The 23,155-nt window shown below is 35.3% G+C and overlaps 1 protein-coding gene across 4 annotated transcripts in view; it reads right to left on the bottom strand.

Moving 5' to 3' along the window:
* The window catches only part of MARCHF1 (membrane associated ring-CH-type finger 1), a 504,553-nt gene that overhangs the window by 141,528 nt on the left and 339,870 nt on the right, over positions 1–23,155 (bottom strand). For all 4 annotated transcript variants that reach the window (XM_079143381.1, XM_079143378.1, XM_079143379.1 and 1 more), the window contains exon 3: positions 10,374–10,424. In XM_079143381.1, coding sequence (XP_078999507.1) covers positions 10,374–10,424 — 51 coding nt within the window. The remainder of the gene's footprint in view (positions 1–10,373; positions 10,425–23,155) is intronic.

Here is a 23,155-nt window from a genome sequence, read left to right on the forward strand (position 1 = left end):
ACTGTAATACCCATAAAGGACAAAGCACCATTTTGTGGGTGTTGACATAAAAAACACTGTATCCTATGAGAGTTAGCTCCCATGAGAGTTAGCTCCCTTCTCCCAGGCTGTCTTTTCTAAGTTGATACATCTGATGAACCATCAAAAAGCTATGTAACTGCTGTTATCAAACAGCAGTGGCAGGCTGGAAGGGTATGTGAATTCCATCATGACCCATCCATCTACACCTTCCTTTTTTTTTTATTTTTTTGCTATAAAGTGAGTCCCTGGGTCTGAGATGATGTTAGGCAAGATCTTGCCTTATGTTATAGAACACTTCTTAGTCCTAGACACTTATGCTGACTGACAGCATGAGAAAGTTCTGCTACATAATGGTGACGGTGAGAATATGTTGGCCCGTTGAGTGACACACTAGGGTGCCTCTTTCCCTTGCAATGCATGGCTATAAATGGGCAGATGTAGTTACTTTAGCCTGATAAGAGTATGGTAACCAGATCCCTCAGGTAAGCAGTCTCAGCCAGGAGAAGAGCTAAGCAAAAAGGAAAAGAAATCTAGAATGGCTGTGAATGAATAAGAAGGTGATTATCAGTTATGACCTCTGACCAAATGCAGCAATGAGGGCTGTGTTTCATCGCACTTAACTTCTTCTTGTAAGTTTCCCCAGAAGCATGCCCAATTAAAATCCTGCAGAAGCTACGTTGATGTGGATTGAACTTACTGTGATACTCAAGTGGATCTTAGAGGTCTCAGGAGTCATCTTTAGTGGAGGCTATTGTTTCTCCTCTAAAAATTGCTACTAAGGAGAAGAAAAGTGCCCCCATCACCCAGCTGCTGGAATGTGAGTTGATTTCCACAGTTTCCTTCTTGCCTTTAGCCAAAGTGGGAACTTCCCCACTCAGGAGTCCATATGTTCTACTCCAGAGATCAATGGTTCCTTGACTTGGCTGCCTCCCTTTCCTCAAGATGGAACTAATATCTGGTGCAATTTTTGTGCCAGAGCTTATCCATTGTATTAGCTGAAAATTGTGTGTGGTGGTAACAATGAGTTCATGGCCTGGTATGGTCCAAGGATCATTGCTGTAAAAAATCTACTCATTCCCTGTTAAGAACACTTGCATTGTAAGTTAAAACAAAAGAACATTTAATTTCAGTCTGTTTTCCTGCAGAATTCTGGTGGGTCAGGTAAATGACAGTAGACCCCAGCAAATGTACCCAAATGGAAACTCATTGCATCCAATAAGTCACATGTCATATCTTTTATAGAGTAGATTTACACACTCTCTGGCATGTGGCATGAATCTACAATGCTTGTGTCATTTCCAACACATACCATAAATGAGGATTAAAAACAGTTTGCATTCACCTGGTAGGGACTTCAATATACATTCATAGCCCTTGCAAAGGATATTTCACAATATAGATTGGAGGTGACCTCCATTGCCTGGCAATTGCCAAACATTAGAATAGTTCATTGAATTGATGATATCATCCTTCATAATCATATCTAGAGGGTCATAAGGACCAATATTCTGAATGCCTTATTACACCTGTGTGTTCCAGAGGAAAAACACCCTACATATATATAAGGGCTGGCTAAAGCAGTCAAATTTTTAGAAATCTCATGGTCTGGTGTGTGGTAATAGATTCCTTCTAGAGTAAAGGACACATTTTGATTCTTACCTTAGTATTAAAAAAGACCCAGAGTGCTCTGTAGGAATCTGAGCACCTTAGAATACTGCACAGACCCCTTTACCAGATGTCTCAGAAAGGTTGAGGTTTTAAGAGGGGCCTAAAATGAGAAAAAGTTCTTCTGGAGTTTCAGCTGTGATACAAGCAGCCTTAATGCTACAGCAAAAATAAAATAATAAATTCCATACTCCTAGAGGTACTATGATAAATAGAAATGTAAGGTAGTTTTAGTGTAAAGCTCCAAATGGAATATGCAGTTTTATTACTTATATTTTAATTTATCTTCCTTTCAGTAATAATTAAACATCTGTCATTAGGACCAATTTTTTAAAAAAAGCTTTCTAATTAGAAAATGCAACAACAAACAAAAAAGCTGTAAATGGAGAATCGTAGTGAAAACTCAAGTGTTCAAGATCATGTTATTGAAGTACATCTCCCTTTGCCATTTAGGAAAAAAGTTCCTGGCATGGGACTTGACTCCATAAAGACTGAAGACGTGACTATGACATCAGTTACCACGTGACTGGAGATTTCCTCAAGAGCTTAATAACAAAAGTCACATGTCTGGTAGCAGAGCAGTAATTCACTGAACAGTGGAACTTCCCATTGCGAGGAGGTAGGGTTGCTGCTATGTAATGGGAAAGCAAGAAATATTTTAAAACTTTGGGTTTTTAAACTGTTGCAGCGTTTTTTTCATTTACTTACCCACAGTTTTAACTTTAATTGGACAATTACAGCAACTGTGGCCTGCTAAGGGCACAGCGATCAGGACGGGAGCTCAGAGACACTTCACCAGCAATCCACTTAGACTAAAGGAAGTGATCATCAAGAAAAGACAGTGGGAAGAGTGTCAGAAGGAGCTGATGAATCTATTATGGCTTGGCAGCACAGTAGCAAGAGTTTTTACTCCTAACCCATGTCTTTTAATATTTCCTCAGAAATGGTAAACAATCATCATCTATAGGAATTCATGAGAGGATGGAAGGTGTTCATATGGATCAAGGTGGTACAAAGGATGCGCTATAACAGACACTGTCAGTATTTCACCTGGATCCTCTCTGGTCCCTTTCCTCATTACTCAGTAATGGTTCCCTCAGTTGCTAGATGCTCTTGTTTAGAAAGTTCTAAAACTTCAATTCTCTTTGGGAAACTACCCCTTTGGCTTCTTGGGCAGGCAACCTACAAGTAAAGAGAGTCAAGTGCCTAGAAGTTCTCTTCTCTCCCCTACGTGACCATGAGCCAAAGAATGGCAAGTATGGAGAATGAAAGGCTTGCTCCCTGTCTCCACAGGGGACACATTAAAGTGGATTTTATGTGACAGAGTCCCCAAGGAGGAGCAGGGGAGCTTCTCTTGACATCTGCCCTATTGTGCTTTTCTCAAGCCTGTAGTGGTTTCTCCTGGGAAAACTACTCTAGTAAATCATTGCTAAAACTTCTTATCTCAGAATATTCTCTGAGCAACCCAAGACATCTTCCCATTGCACATTTGTGTAGAAAATTTGAGTTGCCAGATATTTGAGTCTAGGGTTCATGGCAGAGATTTATGTTAAAAAGATCTGTTTAAGACTTATTGGCCTATCAATTATATACAAGGTCATGAAGCTAGAAGAGAAATCCAACCAAAGAGTGAATGTACACACAGGACAAGCCTCAAAACATAAAAAGGTCTCAGATTCTCTTAACCTTCCCCCAAAACACTATTACTAACTCAACTAAATTCACACCCATTTGCTCAGTGTTGGTCTCAGGGTGTACTTTAGACTGAGGTTCTAAGGAAGTTCTTAGATTAGTCACCTCATTTTCAGTGATTTCCAAATTTTACATCCCACTTTACTTCATCAGCCTATCAAACTGACCCTCAAAAGGTATGATGTCTGGGGGTATGGCTGATTTATAGTTCCCTTGAATCAGCAAGCCAAGATGGATCTTTCAAAACATCAGAACATTTAACACCTGTTCAGACATGCAAATGTTTGGCTCAGATTCAGCTTAAGGAATTCCCAGAACATTCTGCATATGGGTAACACTTTCACCTTGACCTTGCTGGAAAATACTTTGGAATAAAATTAAAGACAAATCTGGCAAAATGTGTAGAGATGAAGATTACAGAAGTAAAAATTAAAGTACGTGTTGATCAAAGGAAAACACTCATTCAAATACTATGATCTCTATAATGCCTATACCTAGAGTATTCTTAAAATATTTGTTGAATAAATTATATTGACTATATCAAATATTTTTATTTATTATAGCATGAACTAGGATATTCATGCAAGAGTAAGCTTTAGGAATAATATTTTATAAACTAAATACCATCACTACCCTCACATTATATAAGATATTTCTAGGTAGAGAGAGACCAATTGAAAAATTTGGATGAAACTTTGGAAAGTTAAGGATGTCTAGGGAATACACTGGAAATTATGGAAAAGAACTGAAATATGATTTGGTGAAGTCAGTGGCCTTTAAACTTTTTCTTGTAGATAGTTGAGATTGTTGTGAGTCACTTCCAAATCAAACCCCAAAGCACAGTATTTTATTTAAAAGAAACTTCTCTTGAATATCATGCTAAGTGATATAAGCCAATCCCCCAAAACCAAAGGCTGAATGATCTCTCTGATAAGCAGATGATGATACATAATGGGGTGTGGGTGGGAGGGAAGCAAGAATGGAGGAAGGATGGATTGTATAGAGGAAAAAGAGGGGTCACGGGGAGGAAAAAATAACAGAATGAGACAAACATCATTACCCTATGTACATGTATGATTACACAAATGGTCTGACTCTACTTCATGTACAACCAGAGAAACAAGTTGTACCCCATTTGTTTACAATGAATCAAAATAAGTAAATTACAAAAAAGAAACTTCTCTAGACTCAAATTGAAAGTACAAGACTTTCTTTCCTTTATGACAGTTTAGTTTTGAAGGTTTTTTCTTGGAAATATATAATATACTGTTTCTAGTTGAATGTAATTATCCTTCACCATAGAAGTATAAGATAGGCCAAATTTGTGAGTTATATGTGTCTTAAAAAACAGTAACAAGAATAACTAACATCTAAAGTAATTTTTTAAAAAGAAAGAGGTGCTGGATAAATGAATGCTGCTTTGTTCACGTCTATTTTAACAATCTCATATACACTGTTCTGAACCCATGTGGTTTCTCTGTAGCTCTTGGATCAACTTTAACTTATTCAGGACATCCCAATCTTATTAAAATAATAAAAAGGTTATAGTCTGCTTTATTATTACAAACTAGATATGTAAACTAGTAAGAGACAAATGTTGAAATGACCAGAAAATTCAAAATATAATTGCAATTAACTAATATATGGTACAAAGATTCAGAGGTTAAAACTAAGGAGATAATGTTGATACTCACTAATCATTCAACTTTTATTATTTATACCACATTTGGAATTTTCATAATCACAGCAACAAGATCATGCTTATAAATTATAATCCTGAATGGCACAGATAATAATGTTCAGTTTCATTTAATTCATTAAAAAATATCTTAGGGCCTAGGGACCTGGTTGGGTTCTAAGTCCATTTCTCTGTTTCCAAGTCAGATAATACTTAAGGATTAAAGTGAATGTATTCTATTATTCAAAGTGCCATCTCAGAAGCCCCTTAAAAACCATTTAATGTGCCTTTTTTCTTATCATCTATGTTTATGTTTTTTGGCTTCTAAGCCTTGTTCTAATATTCCTTTAAGCCCCCTTCCCTGACATTTGATTAGTTCACACCTGTTCTTCAAGTTTCTAATGAGTATGCCATTCTTCCAAGAAATCGACTCTAATGCTATTCTGTTCCAAATATATGGAAATGATCAGTCTCTGAACTCTCACAACCTCTGTCTGGACTTCTTTTTAGGGTTATATATCAGGGTTCCCCTAGACTATGCCAGGGGTCTGTGATTTTCTAGAACTTAGTATGAAATATATAGTCATACTCTGGTTATGATTAATTGCTGTGAGAGAACACAGAGCAAAATTAGCAAAGGGAAAAGACGTGTGGTGAAGCCCAGAGGTACCAGGAGCAAGCTTCCAAAAGTTCATCCCAGTAGATTACACAGGAAGTGAATTGTCCACCAGGGAAACTCATTAGAGACTCATTGCCCAAAGTTTCTATTGGGAACCAGTCCTATAGATGTTCAACTGCCTGATGTTCCAATATTCTAGACGCCCAGAAGGAAAGTATGTGTGTAGGACAAGCCACATTGTTTGCAAACAGGGAACCATCTCATGAGGTAGGGTGGCACTCCACTCCTGGAATCTCAGTTCTCAGATGCCAGCAAGGGTTAACCCTGACAGCCCGTGTTTCAAAGAATGGGAGTCTCAGGCCTAGGATGCGGACTCTGTGTGTCCTGGTGACCGCACAGTTCTACACTATATATATGTACAGAATCTGCATTAGGAACATACATCTTACATCTTGTCTCAGCTCTCTCAGGGTAAGCCCAGTGAGGACTAGGTAGGGGTTTCTTCCATCATTTCAGCCTTCCAGCATGGAATGAAATCCCTGAAAGGAGACACTTGACAAGTTTCGAAGATTAGAAGGTTGACTCATTTAGGAAGGAACTGCAAGAAATAAGCAGAAAAGAAAACCTAACAAGACAGGGAAGAGTCTTGCTGGAACTCTCTATGTTTTCTGCAATTTTTCTGAATTAATGGCCGCAGGATAACACATATTAGATAAAAGATCAGAAAGCTATCTATTATAAGACTAATGCTGACCTTAGAGATGTTAGTAATATTAAATATAAATACGTTTTTAAGGAATCAGCAATATATAGTATCCACTCTATAATTTACTCTGATTCAACTCAAAAAACCAATGTATATATTATAGACCATGTCTTAAATTCACATGCTTATAAAAAGACTTACTGAGCACTTATTTAATTTCTCAGTGAGTGATAAATATTAAGAACCCTAAAATTAGAAGAGCTAACACTTCTGCAACGCCAAACAATGTTCTAAGCACCAATCTAAGAGTTAGATACTGTAATGTATTCTACTTTAGAGATAAGGTTATGAAATAAGTTTAATCACCTTTTGAAGTAGGGACTCAGATATCAATCTTCTTAAATGCTACATTTTACTGATCTCACATCCCTGGAAAGCTCGGGTGTGCTCTCGTGTGAGCTCTGTAATATTTTTTTACAATATTAAGGAATCTTTGTTCTACTTTGAATGTTTTCTTCACCAATATTTTAAAAATTAAAGAACCCAAATATTTCTAGATTTTGGCCATTTTATACTTGGTAGACTACATGGTGTTGATGAAGAATTTGTCACATCAACTAATGCATAAACCAATGAAAATTTAACAATGTCTTTATCATTTGTCATTGTCATTCTGAACATAAAAAGAAAGTTATATCAGCACAGATAAAATAAACCTGTATACACTGAAATCTGTTTATTCCTACCAGTGTTTGATAGTTGAGTTTTTGCTGTGATACAATGAAGTGACTGTTTAAAAAAAAAGGTTTTCATTCCCTTCTGAATGGAATGCATTTATGTTTGAACTGGAAAAAAAATTTATAGAAGAGAAACTACACTTGTAATTTATTTTATTTTTTAAAGAATTAATCAGGAGGCTGAACGTTATAAACAAGCTACATTATGTCAGATGCAAATAGCAGTTTAGAAAGAAGATATTTTTGCTCCTAGATCCTGAGATCCTGAGTATTTGGTTGACAAAGGAGTTGTCAGTAATGTTGACAAGTGTCTCAGTTGCTACTTATTTAGCATTCATATTCAGGTTCAGAAAGATGACTGTTCCCTGGCTGTGGGCAAAGCTGAAACTAGGATGACAGGCATTTTAAAGGCATTGTGTTACTTTATGACTTCTGAAGAAAACCTCCTTCAGGTGACTTACTTTATCATCCATGTCATTGAGGAGGCAACTGTGTCTTAGGGAGGTTAAATGAATGTCTCAGGGTCACAGGATGTGACAGAGCAGAGACTTAAACTCAACCAAATTTGTATTCAACCAAAAGGCCACATTGCCAGTGAAATACCTGAAGGGACCCAGATTTTCATGCAATCAGAAATGTTCAGTCCTGTGTTAACTTTCTAATACTATAACAAATATTTGAGATAATCATCATAAGTTTTACTTTTGGCTCATAGTTTTGGAAGTTCCAGACCATGATTGGGAGAGCCTGTTGCTCCTAGGCCTCCAGTGGGTGTGAGGGGATCATGTCACGAAAGAGCGGGTGTTGCTTTGATTTGCATTTCTCCAATTGTTAGAGATGTTGAACATTTTTTCATATATTTTTTGACCATTCCTATTTCTTCTGTGAAGTGCCTGTTCAATTCCTTAGCCCACTTATTGATTGGGTTATTATTATTATTTGTTGTTGTTAAGTTTTGTGAGTTCTTTGTATATCCTGAGGTACTGGTGGTAAAGATTTTCTCCCATTCTGTAGGCACTCAGTTCATGTTCTTGATCATTTCCTTTGCTGTGAAGAAGTTTTTTAGTTTGATTCCATCCCATTGGTTGATTCTTGATTTTATTTCTTGCCACACTATGGAACCAACCTCAGTGCCCTTCAACAAATGAATGGATAAAGAAAATGTGGTACATATACACAATGGAATATTACTCAGCCAAAAAGAAAAAATGAAATTATGGCATTCACCAGAAAATGGATAGAACTGGAGACTATCATGCTAAGTGAAATAAGTCAGTCCCAAGAACCCAAAGGCAGAATGTTCTCTCTGATATATGGATGACAACCCACCACAAGGGAGGGGAAGATTAGAAGTTCATTGCACTAGACAAAGGGGAATGAAGGGAAGGGATGGGAGATAGGAATAGGAAAAACAGTAGAATGAATTGGACACAGCTTTCCCTTATATATAAATACACAACCATTGTAACTCTACAACATATACAACCACAATAATGGAATCCTAATTAGAACAAGGTAAGTTTGTTTTATATATGTTTATATATATATATATTCTACATAGACTATATATTCTATGTATATGCAATATGTCAAAACATACTGTACTGTTATATATATTTATAAAGAACAAATAAACTTTTTAAAAAAGAGAAAAACTGGAAAACAAATACAAAAACAAAAGAACACAAGAGTTGGTGGTGGAGCAAAACCACTCACTTCATGGCCAGGGAGCAAAAGAGAGCAAGGAAAAGAAGGGAGGGTCCTCAAGGGCATGCTTCTTAAAGACCTGAAGACCCCCCACTAGGCCCCTCCCTCTTAAAGGTGTAACTCCACAACATGTACAATCACAAAAATGGGAAGTTATACTCCATGCATGTATGACATGTCAAAACACATTCTATTGTCATGTATAAGTAAAAGAACAAATACAAAATTATACAAAAAGTTTCCACTACCACCCAACATTGTCTTCCTAGGAACCAAGCCACAGACTCATGGGATTTTGGGGGACATCTGCTATCCAAACGATTGCAAGTATGAAGTATTAACATACAATTCTCTATGGGTCTATTGCATTCTTCTTTGACTTGCAAGCAAATATATTGCCTGATTTTGTTCTGGACTACCTTGTAGAGGACACTTGCATGGTCAATGGCATTGAAAGAAAGAGACATAGCCTCCCATGGGAGACCTTGGACTTGGGGTTCTGCTCTTGCGAACATCCCAACAACGTGTGTGCACATGTCATCTGGCCGTTGGCACTGTTCTTTAAGAATCAGGTTGGGGAACCCAACATAAGAAAATGCTGATATTCTGGCTACTTTTTATTTTTGTTTCTGAAAACAACACAGAACAAAAGAAAAGAGGGTGTAAATCAGAAGTTGATCTAATTTCTGAAGTGCTTAAAGTTTGTCACTATGTTAGAGGTCCTCTACAAGGTAAAAACATAAAATCACTAATACGAAATTGAAGTCAGGAATGTAGAAGGGGCCTGGCAAGTGAGAACCCCCGAAAGGGGTGCTCCATTCATGATAAATCCATCTCGGTCTTGATTGGAGTTTTGAAAATCATAATTTCCCATTTTGACAAATGGTCTTAAGTTACTTTTCACTTCTTAAGCACTTTATCTATACATTGCATGGTGCCTCATTTTCGAGAATGATTCTTAAACTTTGTTTTCTAAACAAGACAAAAATTTAGACTGTCTCTCTGAATCCACAATCTTTTCAATACTCTGGTGTCTTGTTTGGATTCATAGACATTTTAAGAATTATTTTATTTTTTCTACCCATTGACTCTAAAACCTAAATATGACCAAATTCATGCTATTATTATTATCATTTGATTTTTAAAACTTACCCTGGTGATAAAAATGATTAAATTACAGCAGAATTGAGCCCAAATTCCTGAAAAATTAAATTATTGGAAATTGTACCATATTATTGATACAGTTTTAACTCGGGTGTGCAGTGACTCTGTGGTGTTTGAAAAGAGAAAAAAAGGAATACATTTTGAAGTACAGCTCTGATGGTAGCAAACTATCTTTTGTATTCAGCATTGAAGAGGGCAAAAAAAGTAGCTTACCTAATTTTGTTGCATTAAATCATAATTTTTATCACAATGAAAGCTTGAAACAGTTAAGTCACATTTTACGTATTTCTCATGGATAACTATATAGGTTAAATATTATAAATATTTATAAAATTCATGCAATGGAGACATCAATAAACAAGAACATGAACTTATTTCACTTACTTTTGAAATGTTACTTGATCGACTGGCAGATCGTCCTGGGGATTTGTCATTCTGAAAAAGAAAATTAGAAACATTGATTAAAAAGGACTGTGGCAATACTCTATCACTGAGAAGAAAAAGCACAGCTTGGGACAGACATGTGACTGTTCTCAATAATGTTCCAACTGACTGAGGGAAATATTAATTGCTTACACAGAATGACTTTTATCAAACTGTCTCTCTAATATAGAGCAGTGCAGTTTTGAAAATATTTCAGTTAACATCTAAACATTTATCAAACTATGAGTACTTATCTTCAGGAAACAACTATTTCTCCAGAAAAATCTGTGTAATTTCTTTAAAAATAAAATAAGACAACGATAACATAGTCCTCTATTTCCCTGTTTGCTTTTGCAACCAGGAAATTCTAAGTAAATTCTGACTCTCGTTGCCAGTAAATTCTCAATGTCAGATACATGGGACAGACATCTAGCTTGTGTTCTTCAAAAGTGGATTTTATTGGTATTTTTTATTAGTTCACATGCTTTAAAAATTTAAAATCTGTGCTTTTTTAAATTTAAAATGTTTTTTAAATTTTAAGTTTTAAAATTTAAAACCGAAAAAATGTTTAAAAAATTCATACCCAGTTCTCTTAAAGAATTTCCAGTTTAGAGGAAAAGTAGTATGAAGAATGATTTCAGATAGAATATTTTTAAAAGTCATGCAATTTTAAAATGGAAAAAGACCTTAAGGACTTGCGCCCTCACATTTGAAGTAATGTCACAGGGACATTCCATTTCTGGCAATCATAGATCTAGTGTAAGGCAGACCAGCCCTGAGGACTTCCAACTGGTCCAGCCTGTTTATGCTTTCTACTCTGCCAATTATCCGTGAGTGGATAATCAACTGGAAAATCAGTTTATGGGTAGTATGCATTTTACATGTAGATCGAGGTCACAGTATACTTTTCCTATAGAGAAATTGTTGGAAAAATCAGTCCAGGATACCTAAAATTTGTGAAAGATGTGAATCCATATTATCACGGAAATATTTTTGTCACAGTAAGATATTCTTTTTTTTAACTTCTAGGCTCAACCTCAAAGTGGACCTGAGTGGACAACAGCAGTGTGTCTTGACAGAGGTCATTTTTGAGAACTAAGTGTCACAACAACCATGATGACTACTTGAGACTGTTTCAGAAACAGGGTGCTGATGGGAGATGGCAGATGGGTTACCGAGCAAATAGCAGCTCCACTTACCGCGGACTGTGACTGAGTCAGGCACAGGCTTGCAGATATTCTAGCTGAACCATACTTTTTCTTTATAAGAAACATCCATCTCATACAACCACTGATGTCACCGTGGAGCATGTTATTACAGACTGGGATGAGTCATGATACCATTAGCTACACCACATAACAGCCCCATAATCCTGCTGAAGATGAGTATGTACAATACCCACAGACCTTCCCTGATTAGCTTCCGCTGGGATGGAGAGAGGCACTTTTCCACTGACTTCAAAACTCCTCTGCTAGAGATGAGTTTAAAAAAAAAAAAATCAAACCATTTTTCCTTTGCAGTGAAATTCAGAATTTTGGCACATTATCGTGTAGAACAGAGGTAAATAAACCACATGATATGGTAGGTGTGAAGTGGTTGCTGTAGTTTCTATATGTACATGGGATTTGAGGATGTGATTAGGGAACAGGTATTGGAAGTCCTGATGCAAGAACCAAGGAGAAAAATAGGAAACTTGTTTCGACTTTAGATTACTTAATTTTTCAAATCAAACAGGACTTTGTCCTATTTTGAGATAAAACAAGGACTATCTGACCCTCCTTGTTTTATCTCAAAATAAACAACACTTTGCAGTTGTCAATGAATTCATCATAGGATTATAATAAGCAGGTAAGATCTATTCTCTTCATCGGCATCACTACTGGTTACTAGAGTCACAATTTTCTTTGCTTTACTTTCTTTTATTTTTATTTTTTGTGGTAATGGGGATTGAACCCAGGACTTCAAGCATACTATGCAACTGCTCTTATCACTGAGCCACATCCCCAAACTTAGAGTCATAATTTTTATGTAAACATCTTAAATTCTTTGTCTTGCTATTCTGCCTCTACTGTGATTCAATTCTGGGCATATAAAATTTCAGAATGAAAGTTCAAAATTTTCTCTACCCAAGGATATTAAGGAAGTTGATCAGCCTTGCTTTTGAAGCAAAGCATCAGTAGTGCTTTCTGTCTTGGAAAACTTCCAAGGCGATCTGTCCAATTTGCTGCTAATTAAGTGGGTGGCTTGTTTCATTACTGTTGCAATGACATATTCCTTTTTGTAGATTAGTCAATATGGTTGTCAGACCTTATTATGATCAGTTTAAATACTTTACCTTAGATTAAATATCAGCTGTCTCAGAATCTAACAAATCTTACTGCTACCCAAAGTATAGTGACCTTGGAGGTAGATAACCAAAAAGAGATTCTGTCAGGTCTGCGTGAAAAGTGAGGAATCATGAAGCAGTAATGTTGGATCTTAGTGTGTCAGTCACAGCACAAAGAGAAATTCAATTTCATAAGTCTTTTTAAAGTAATGTTGGATTTTTAGCATATTAGTGCAAGCAAACAGAGAGGCTCATAATTTCACAAGGGTATTTTTATATCTTCAAGAAGTTTCTAACTTTTTTTGATATATTATTTGCTTTATTTTATGATTATCGTTACTGCTTTCAAATTTGATCTTAGTAAACATAGTTGAATTTTCATTATCAGCAAGGAAGAAAGATTAGCAAATGAGAAAATCAATATCAAATTTAATTTTAATGTATTTTTAATGTTATCCTCTAAATGACGTACGTAGTTCCTGTAAAGAGGTATGGTCTGTTAAAGAATGTGCAATAAGGTTGGTCATGTACATATCTACACATGAATTCTTTGTATATTATGCTGTTTATTCCAAAGAGGGCAATAAGAAAACTTGACTTTTTTATGTAAATTGAAGGAGGTGCTAAATTTTCCTGCATGAAGAGATCAATTTGAGATATCCTCATTAAATCACTGATATGATGCTATTTTGTAGAGTTCTCCTCCCTGCTGCCAGGCTAAAAACTGAGTATTTGAAAGGAGAAAAAATTATGATAATTTGGAGAGTCATCTGAAGAATTTTAAGTGCAACTTTTTGCTGGGGGGATCTTACTTGGAATAGAAGAAACTATTTAAAAATTGTGACTTATAAACAAAAAAATAATGACACAATGAAATTGGATAATGTAATAAAATTTGATTAACAGATATAAAAATCTCATGTTTATCAAATGAAAAGCCTGTCCATGAAACATTTAAAAAGATTTTCCTTCAAAAATTCTTTAACAAAATTTTTCAAGCCAATAAAATTAGAATTACAATTTTGAGAGGTGACAAATCAATCAATTGAAAATTAATTAGACTTTTATATGTTTGGTATAAAGGAATGAAAACTCTCTGGAATATAGTCAGAAACTCTAAAAAAAATCATACTAAAACCTATGGAAGCTGGGCGCTGTGTTGCATGCCTGTAATTCCAGAAGCTCAGGAGACTGAGGTGAAAGTATAGCAAGTTCAAAGCCAGCTTCAGCAACTTAGCAGGCCCCAAACGACTCAAGGAGACCCTGTCTCTAAATTTAAAAAAAAAAAAAAGGGCTGGGGATGTGACTCAGTGGTTAAGTGACCTTGGGTTCAATCCCAGTACCAAATAAATAAATAATAAATTTAAAAACCTGTGGAAAATAGCAAATGTTATATCCAGATTAAAATTTATAACTATAAATGATTTCATTATTAGAGAACATAAATAAAATAAAATAATGTAATGAAAATAAAATATGAAAGCTAAAACGAAATGAATTGAAATGAGAAGTAAAAAAGGATCTTCTTAAAGGAAGTACTTTGAAAATAATGGCAAAATAGATGAACTTCCCATAAGACTTATTAAAGGAAATAGCAAAAATATGTAATATAATAAGCAAAAAAGAGAAATATAATCATAGACCCATTAAAGATTAGAAAATTATAAATGTCTGTTACCTGTAACACTATTGTAACAAATTTGAAAATCTAGGGGAAATAAATACTATGCTATCAAAATAAGAGTTGCTAGAATTTGTTCAAGAACAAGAAGAAAACTTGAAGAGAAAATAAACCAAGAAAAGATGAAAAAGGAAATGAAAGTCTATATGCACCTATACAAGATAAGGGCATGACAATGTCATGACTGATCTTTTTCTTACTTTTAAGGGCACATAATTCCAATATTATTAATGCTGTTCTCTCCATAGAAACATAAATTTCCCTAATTCATTAATCCTGTGTAAATGATTCTTCAAACATTTAAAGAGAAAAGAGAATTGTTCTCTGGTTTAATTTTGGACTAAAGATGCAAAAAATCTTTTAAAAATATTAACCTATAGCTAAAGAGCACTATATATCTTTGATATGCCAGTAGCATTTCATCATAATTCCCACAGAAAAGAATAAATAAAATTTATTCCAAGTATTTCCTTATCAGAAAATCTGTTAGCATTATTCATCAGATTAATATGTTGAAAGAGACAAATATAGTTTATAGGTAAATGCTGAAAAGATAATTGACAAACCTTATTCTAACATAAATCCTAAGTAAAACAAGAAATGAAGGAAACCCCTTAAAGTGATAAAGACAATATTCTAAAAACAAATACAAAATATTACTCTAAATGGTAAAATACTAGAGCTGTATACATAAAAGTAGTTATATTAGGGGTATTTGCTATTGCTATTATTATTCAACTTTGAGTTTCTTGCAGACATAATAATGTTAAAATGGAATATTTGGTAAGAAAAATATGAAAAAAGAAGCAAAAAAAAAATCCCCAATTTTTTCTAATTGATGGCATGGTATTATAGAAATCTCAAGTGTCTCTAGTTAAACTGTACCGTTAATGAGACTTCAGTATGGGGGTTAGATACCAGATAACTGAGCCATGGCAGAGCCAACTGGGTTTCCTGAAATGCATTCTCCCCTATTTCTGGATATGTCTTCCCAGTGACACAGTATCTCCCAGTATTCTTTCTCTTATGGGTTGCATGAGAACAAAGTCACTCCAAAGAGACGCGAACAGAGCTAACAATTGTCAGTTCCCTCCCCGTTGCAAAAATCTCACTTGAATTTCTCCCGTGCTCTCTTTCTTTTGCTCTACGCTGGAATGGAAACTACCAGTGAACAAGAAATCCAAGTGCCAGGTGGTGGTGGAGCTGAATTCTCCTGGGTCATTGCAAGGTCATGTGATAAAGAGTCTTTTACCAATTTGGAACATACACCCTAAACTGTCATCAATGAGAAAGAAACTAGTATTTCTTTGAAGCCATTATACTTATTTAATTCAATAATTTTATCTATCTGAATGGTAATTCTGTGAAACCAATAACTTTCTCTTAGCATTAAATACCCAGAAATGTAATAATAAAATTAAAACTATAAAATACTTAGGAATCAATTTAGCAAGGAAGGCATAAAATCTTATTTAAAAAGACAAAATATAAAATTTTACTGAAGAGTATAAATCATGATTTAAACAAAGGACAGCAGCATTCTTTGATGGGAAGATAATTTCATAAAATTTAATTACCATAAAATTGACATAAAGATAGGACATAATTGTGATTGATTCTCCAGTGGAATTTATCTCATTTTGGGAATAGAAGGCAGGAGATGGATAGAATGATCTTAAAGAAGCTTGTGTGAGAGAAAGAAAAGAATAACCAAGAAAATAGTAAAAAAAAAAAAAAAAAAAAAAAAAATGAGGATATATTCTTATGGTAGGGATCAAATCTATGAGGTTATTGTGATTAAATCCATTTAGTATTGGCATAAGAAATTAAGCAAAATGTCAGTGTAATCCAAAGTAAGGAGTCCAGAAATAGATTAAAGAATGTCATACACAACAACATTGGCATTTCCCATCAGTATTAAAAGACAGTTGAATAATTAGCGCTGCTGGACAAATGCTCATTCAGGTACAAGAAAAGTCAGACCCTATCACATGTCAGGTACAACCAGAGACACCAGACGGAACAAACCTTCTATGGTAACAATGAAAACCTTTGAAACAAGTTTAAATTGTAAATATAGTCTTGGAGTTGGGGAGATCTACATAATTAGGCAGGACCTGGAAGCTACACATCACTGGTATATTTGATTGTATTCTATCTGAAAAAAATATGCAAAATTAAGTGACTAAACAAACAGTTGAGTTAGAAAACAATGTAACAAAAAGACTGATGGAGTTCAATTTCTAGAATATACAAAAAAGTTTTGCCTACTCAGAAAAAAAGCAACAGAAAGAAATGCAAAAGAAAAAAAATTAAACAAAAGATAAGAACAGAAATCCACTGAATAAAGGAGTAAGGATAGTCAGCTCATATGACAAGGTGTTTAAAGTCACAAGCAGTTAGGGACGTGGAAGGAAAGGTAACATTGATGTTGCTTTATCTTTCTCATGCTGGAATCTGAGTGAGCACCTCATATTTTGAAAAAATATCTGGAAATATCTAATGTTAACCAAATCACTAAAATTCGGAATGAACAAGGAAATATCACAACAGACAAGAGTGAAATACAAAACATAATTAGAAGCTATTTTGAAAATCTATACTCCAACAAAATAGAAAATCTCGAAGACATCAACAGGTTTCTAGAGACATATGAATTGCCTAAACTGAACGAGGAGGACATACACAATTTAAATAGACCAATTCCAAGTAATGAAATAGAAGAATTCGTCAAAAGCCTACCAACAAAGAAAAGTCCAGGACCAGATGGGTTCTCAGCCGAGTTCTACAAAACCTTTAAAGAAGAGCTCATTCCAATACTTCTCAAAGTATTCCATAAAATAGAAGAGGAGGGAACCCTCCCAAACTCGTTCTATGAAGCCAATATCACATTGATACCTAAACCAGACAGAGACACATCGAGGAAAGAAAATTTCAGACCAATATCCTTAATGAACATCGACACAAAAATTCTCAACAAAAATTTAGCAAATCGCATACAAAAACATATTAAAAAGATAATGCACCATGATCAAGTGGGGTTCATCCCAGGGATGCAAGGTTGGTTCAACATCAGGAAATCAATAAACGTAATTCACCATATCAATAGACATAAAGTCAAGAATCACATGATTATTTCGATAGATGCAGAAAAAGCATTTGATAAAATACAGCACCCCTTCATACTCAAAACACTAGAAAAAATAGGGATAGTGGGAACATTCCTTAACATTGTAAAGGCCATTTATGCTAAGCCCATGGCTAATATCATTCTAAATGGTGAAAAACTGAAAGCATTCCCCCTAAAAACTGGAACAAGGCAGGGATGCCCTCTTTCACCACTTCTATTCAATATCATCCTTGAAACTCTAGCCAGAGCAATTAGACAAACTAAAGAAATTAAAGGGATACAAATAGGAAAAGAAGAACTCAAACTATCCCTATTTGCTGATGATATGATTATATACTTAGAGGAACCAGGAAATTCCACCAGAAAACTTTTAGAACTCATAAGTGAATTCAGTAAAGTAGTGGGATATAAGATCAATGCACATAAATCTAATGCATTTTTATACATAAGTGATGAATCTTTGGAAAGAATAATTAGGAAAACTACCCCATTCACAATAGCCTCGAAAAAAATAAAATACTTGGGAATCAATCTCACAAAAGAGGTGAAAGACCTTTACAATGAGAACTACAGAACACTAAAGAAAGAAATTATTGAAAACCTTAGAAGATGGAAAGATCTCCCATGTTCTTGGATAGGCAGAATTAATATTGTCAAAATGGCCATACTACCTAAAGTGCTATACAGATTCAATGCAATCCCAATTAAAATCCCAATGACGTACCTTACAGAAATAGAGCAAGCAATTATGAAATTCATCTGGAAGAATAAGAGACCCAGAATAGCTAAAGCAATCCTTAGCAGGAAGAGTGAAGCAGGGGGTATCATAATACCAGATCTTCAACTCTACTACAAAGAAATAGTAACAAAAACAGCATGGTATTGGTACCAAAATAGAAAGGTAGATCAATGGTACAGAAAAGAGGACACGGACACAAACCCAAATAAATACAATTTTCTCACACTAGACAAAGGGGCCAAAAATATGCAATGGAGAAAAGATAGCCTCTTCAACAAATGCTGCTGGGAGAATTGGAAATCCATATGCAACAGAATGAAACTAAACCTGTATCTCTCACCATGCACGAAACTAAACTCAAAATGGATTAAGGACCTCGGAATCACACCAGAGTCCCTGCAGATTATAGAAGAAAAAGTAGGTGCAGACCTTCAACATGTCAGCTTAGGACCAGACTTCCTCAACAGGACTCCCATAGCACAAGAAATAAAAGCAAGAATCAATAACTGGGATAGAATCAAACTAAATAGCTTTCTCTCAGCAAAGGAAACTATCAGCTATGCGAAGAGAGAGCCTACAGAGTGGGAGAAAATCTTTGCCAATCATACTTCAGATAGAGCACTAATTTCCAGAATCTATAAAGAACTTGAAAAACTCTACACCAAGAATACAAATAAACCAATCTACAAATGGGCTAAGGAAATGAATTGACACTTCACAGAAGAAGATCTACAAGCAATCAACAAACATATGGAAGAATGTTCAACATCTCTAGTAATAAGAGAAATGCAAATCAAAACCACCCTAAGATTCCATCTCACCCCAATTAGAATGGTGATTATCAAGAATACAAGCAACAACAGGTGTTGGTGAGGATGTGGGGAGAAAGGTACACTCATACATTGCTGGTGGGCAATGCACTAATTTGCAGCCACTCTGGAAAGCAGTGCGGAGATTCCTTAGAAAACTTGGAATGGACCCACCATTTGACCCAGCTATCCCACTCCTTGGCCTATACCCAAAGGACTTAAAATCAGCATACTACAGAGATACAGCCACATCAATGTTCATAGCTGCTCAATTCACAATAACCTGATTGTGGAACCAATCTAGATGTCCTTCAATTGATGAATGGATAAAGAAACTGTGGTATATATATACAATGGAATATTATTCAGCCATAAAGAATGATAAAATCATGGCATTTGCAGGCAAATGGATGAAATTGGAGAATATCATGCTAAGTGAGATAAGCCAATCTCAAAAAACCAAAGGACAAATGATATCGCTAATAAGTGGATGATGACGACACATAATGGGGGGAGGGAGGGGTTAGTGTTAGGGTTAGAGTTAGGATTAGGGAGGGGGGCAAGAATGGAGGAAGGAAGGACTGTATAGAGGGAAAAGAGGGGTGGGAGGGGTGGGGGAAAGGGAAAAAATAACAGAATGAATCAAACAACATTACCCTATGTAAATTTATGATTACACAAATGGTATGCCTTGACTCCATGTACAAACAGGAAAACAACATGTATCCCATTTGTTTACAATAAAAATAAATAAATAAATAAATGCAAAAAAAAAAAAAAAGAAGAATAATGTTTTATGCATTGAGCTCACTCTTGAGGCAGGAATGCCAGAGACATAAAAGCACTTGTGCCTAAGAATATGTGAATCAGGCCACTGGGGTCAATTTTGGACAGAAAAAGATCCTGGCCATGGAGATGTGCCAGTTGTTGATTTAGTATGCCTAAGTTTAAACCCACCTTTTTAGATTCTGCTCTGGGCTGGTCTAAGTTTAAACCCACCCTTTTAGATTCTGCTCTGCGCTGAGCGTCTGTAAACAGCATTATGTTTTGCTATCTGGCTCCCCACCAAGTTTTGCTAATAGGGTGCAGGACAGGAAAACTGGAAGGCTAGAGACGGAAAACAGCATTCACTCCATTCTTTGTGCTTCCGGTTGGCTTCTTATCTGCTTACTGTGTTCCTGAATATTGTCCTAGAATTCCTAGACATACTTCACCCTGATAGCTGCAGACCCCTCCTGTAGCAGCAACCAAATACAGTGTGCAGTTTTTCCCACGCCCTCCGAAACAGGGACATTACACTTTGTACAGACACTGACTCCAGTCAACTCGAGTTTCAGTTCCATGGGACACTTCTCCAAGCTTCTAGTAGTTCCAGTTTCTCTCCTTTGTACTCCCAGACCTAGGAGCCGGGTTGCTTCTATGGTTCCTAATTTGGTAATATTTTTGTGTCCTTTTGATTCCTTTCTCTTACCTTGTTAATGATTTTTTTTTTTTTTTTTTAGAGCCAGGCAATAAATCTCTACGTTAAATTCTCTGTGTTAAGGTTGTTGTTCCTCTCTCCTGATTAATAAGCAATGCACATTCATAGAAAAATAGTTAAAATTTTATAGTAAAATCACACCTTGGAATATTATGCAGTTTTGGAAAAAAAAGAATGAATTGAATTCCTGCCATTTGACACAAAGAAATTTCTATAAGGTAATATTGAGTGTGAAGAGTAAAATATTGAGATTTAAAATTATGAGGTATAATGTGATTCTTAGTAAAACATAGGACAAAACCTCTCTAAACACACACACACACACACACACACACACATGCACACACATATTTGTGTGTAGACATAGATTTTCCTATATGAGTGTGCAAATCGTCATGGGAGCATACACACAAAAAACTTATGTCAACGTGAGTTTCTGAAGAGTGTGATGGTGGAGAGCCCTTAAAGGGTCCAACAGAGGGGCAGAGACAGGAAGGAAGAGGTAAAGGGGACAGTTCCTTAAAAAGCAAGAGAGCCTGTTGGGTCTCTGTGTGTGTGAAGTTACATACGGGTGTGATGTTTTTACAGAAATTTATAATGCAGGCATGACTCGACATCATTCTCTTGCCAAAGGCAATATTCATCCTATATTATTAAAGTCAAAAGGGAGCTATAGAAAAACAGATTGAGGGTGATTTCATCTCTTTACAAACAAATAAGAAGAACCCTTCCATGTGTTTATAGCTTCATGGAGAAATAGGTTTGAACAGAAATATGCTCATTCACTATTGGCTATTAACACACACAGTCTATTGCCTTTTTTAAACATCTTTGTGTATATGATTTTATTTATTTTGGTAGTCTTCTTATAAAATATAAATTTAAAAAATAAAGAAACAAAAATGGCAAGTCTTACTTTTCATAAACATTATATAGCATAAAGGTGTGTGTGTGTGTGCGCGCGCGTGTGCGTGTGTGTGTTGTGTGCACATGTAGTCCAAAAGAACTGCAAGAAACTTTTAATGTTTATATTTTCCAAGACAGTCCTCTACATGGAATGTAAGGGCACTGAGCTATTTAGTGAAGCCTGATGGGTGGGAAAAAAATTAGATATAACTGTGGTTCTTATAGCGAACCATGTAACTATATGCATCATATGCCTTCTCTGGTCCTGGCTTGCTGAATTTGCAAAATGGTTATATGAACACCTTCATGATTACCTAACTGAATTTCTGATGGAGATTGTGACATCCTCTCTTTAACAATCATGCAAAGACATGTCCTTGTTCTGCCCATTGCTAAAAGAAAACTTATCCACTGATAAATCATGCCATTCTGGACCAGTGAGTAACTATATTTCTTAGCATGAAAGCAAAAGTTTTTTTTTTTTTTTTTAAGTTTGCATATTCCAGTACTGAAATTGTTTCAAAGTGAGCCTTATTTGGATTGAAAAAAAAAAAAAAAAGAATAAAGTTATCACTGGCTGAATTGTCAGGGCACTAGGAAGCAAGTACGGAGGGCTTAATTCACACATCCTGATAGTCATGAAGGGACAGAAAGCAGGGACCGTGGTTGCTAATATGCAGAAAGTAGTGATTTCACTTCAATTGCTTGTGTGTAAAGGTGATTACTGCTTTTTCTTAAATCTGGGTTACTGTATACACATACATAAAGTGAATAATTTCTTTTTTTAAAGTTTTTGCATTTGCTTTTTATTTGTCACAACATCACATATGTAGGTAAAGGGAATTTTCATTTTTGACAAAAGGATGAAAAAGGAAAATAAAATTTTGATATTATTACAAAAATAGTTTTACCTTGCTGACCCATCCAAAGGATCTCAATGATCCTCCAGTGATCCTCAGATCAAGCTTTGAGAACAACTGTGAACAATGTCACATCTACTTATTTTTATTCTCTTCTGGGTTATATACTTTGAAAAATCACATGGTGATCTATTGTGTGTGTGTGGCTTCACACACAGACATTTTCTTTGCTTACTCTATATTATAGGTACGTGCTTTACAAACATAGCAATTCCAATAAAATCTATTTCATTCAATTCCCACCAAAAAAAAGAAAAGAACTACAGTAAATGTGTAATTATACTGCTATAATATCAAATATATTCCTAACAGAAGAGATTTTCCTATTAAATGGGGCATCAATGAAAACTGAAACTATTGTTTTGTACTGTCTGATAATTGGCAGAATTTTCCAAAGACTAGGTTCTGGCTTCAAACATTATAAACCCTTTTCCTCTTCCATTCACCACATACTTCTGCTACCAAGCTCCATAAGACACAAATTGTGATATCAACTCTGGACTTTCACTTTGATGTTCTAAGACTTGGTTCTTTGAAACACTAGGGAGTTATTAGAGTATTCCTGTGAGCTATTTTTAATAATGGAATGGCAAAGACTATTCACAAAGCACATAAATACATTCCACTAAACTCAAACTAAAGATGTCTCCAACTCAAACTTTCTTAGGTGGATCCCCAAAATACCGATGATTATATCAATGCAATTTGACACTAGACAAAGTATGACAAAAGATAAGTTATATTGGAAAGAG

The sequence above is a fragment of the Sciurus vulgaris genome (assembly GCF_902686455.1).
Source record: "Sciurus vulgaris genome assembly, chromosome: 5".
NCBI lineage: Eukaryota > Metazoa > Chordata > Mammalia > Rodentia > Sciuridae > Sciurus > Sciurus vulgaris.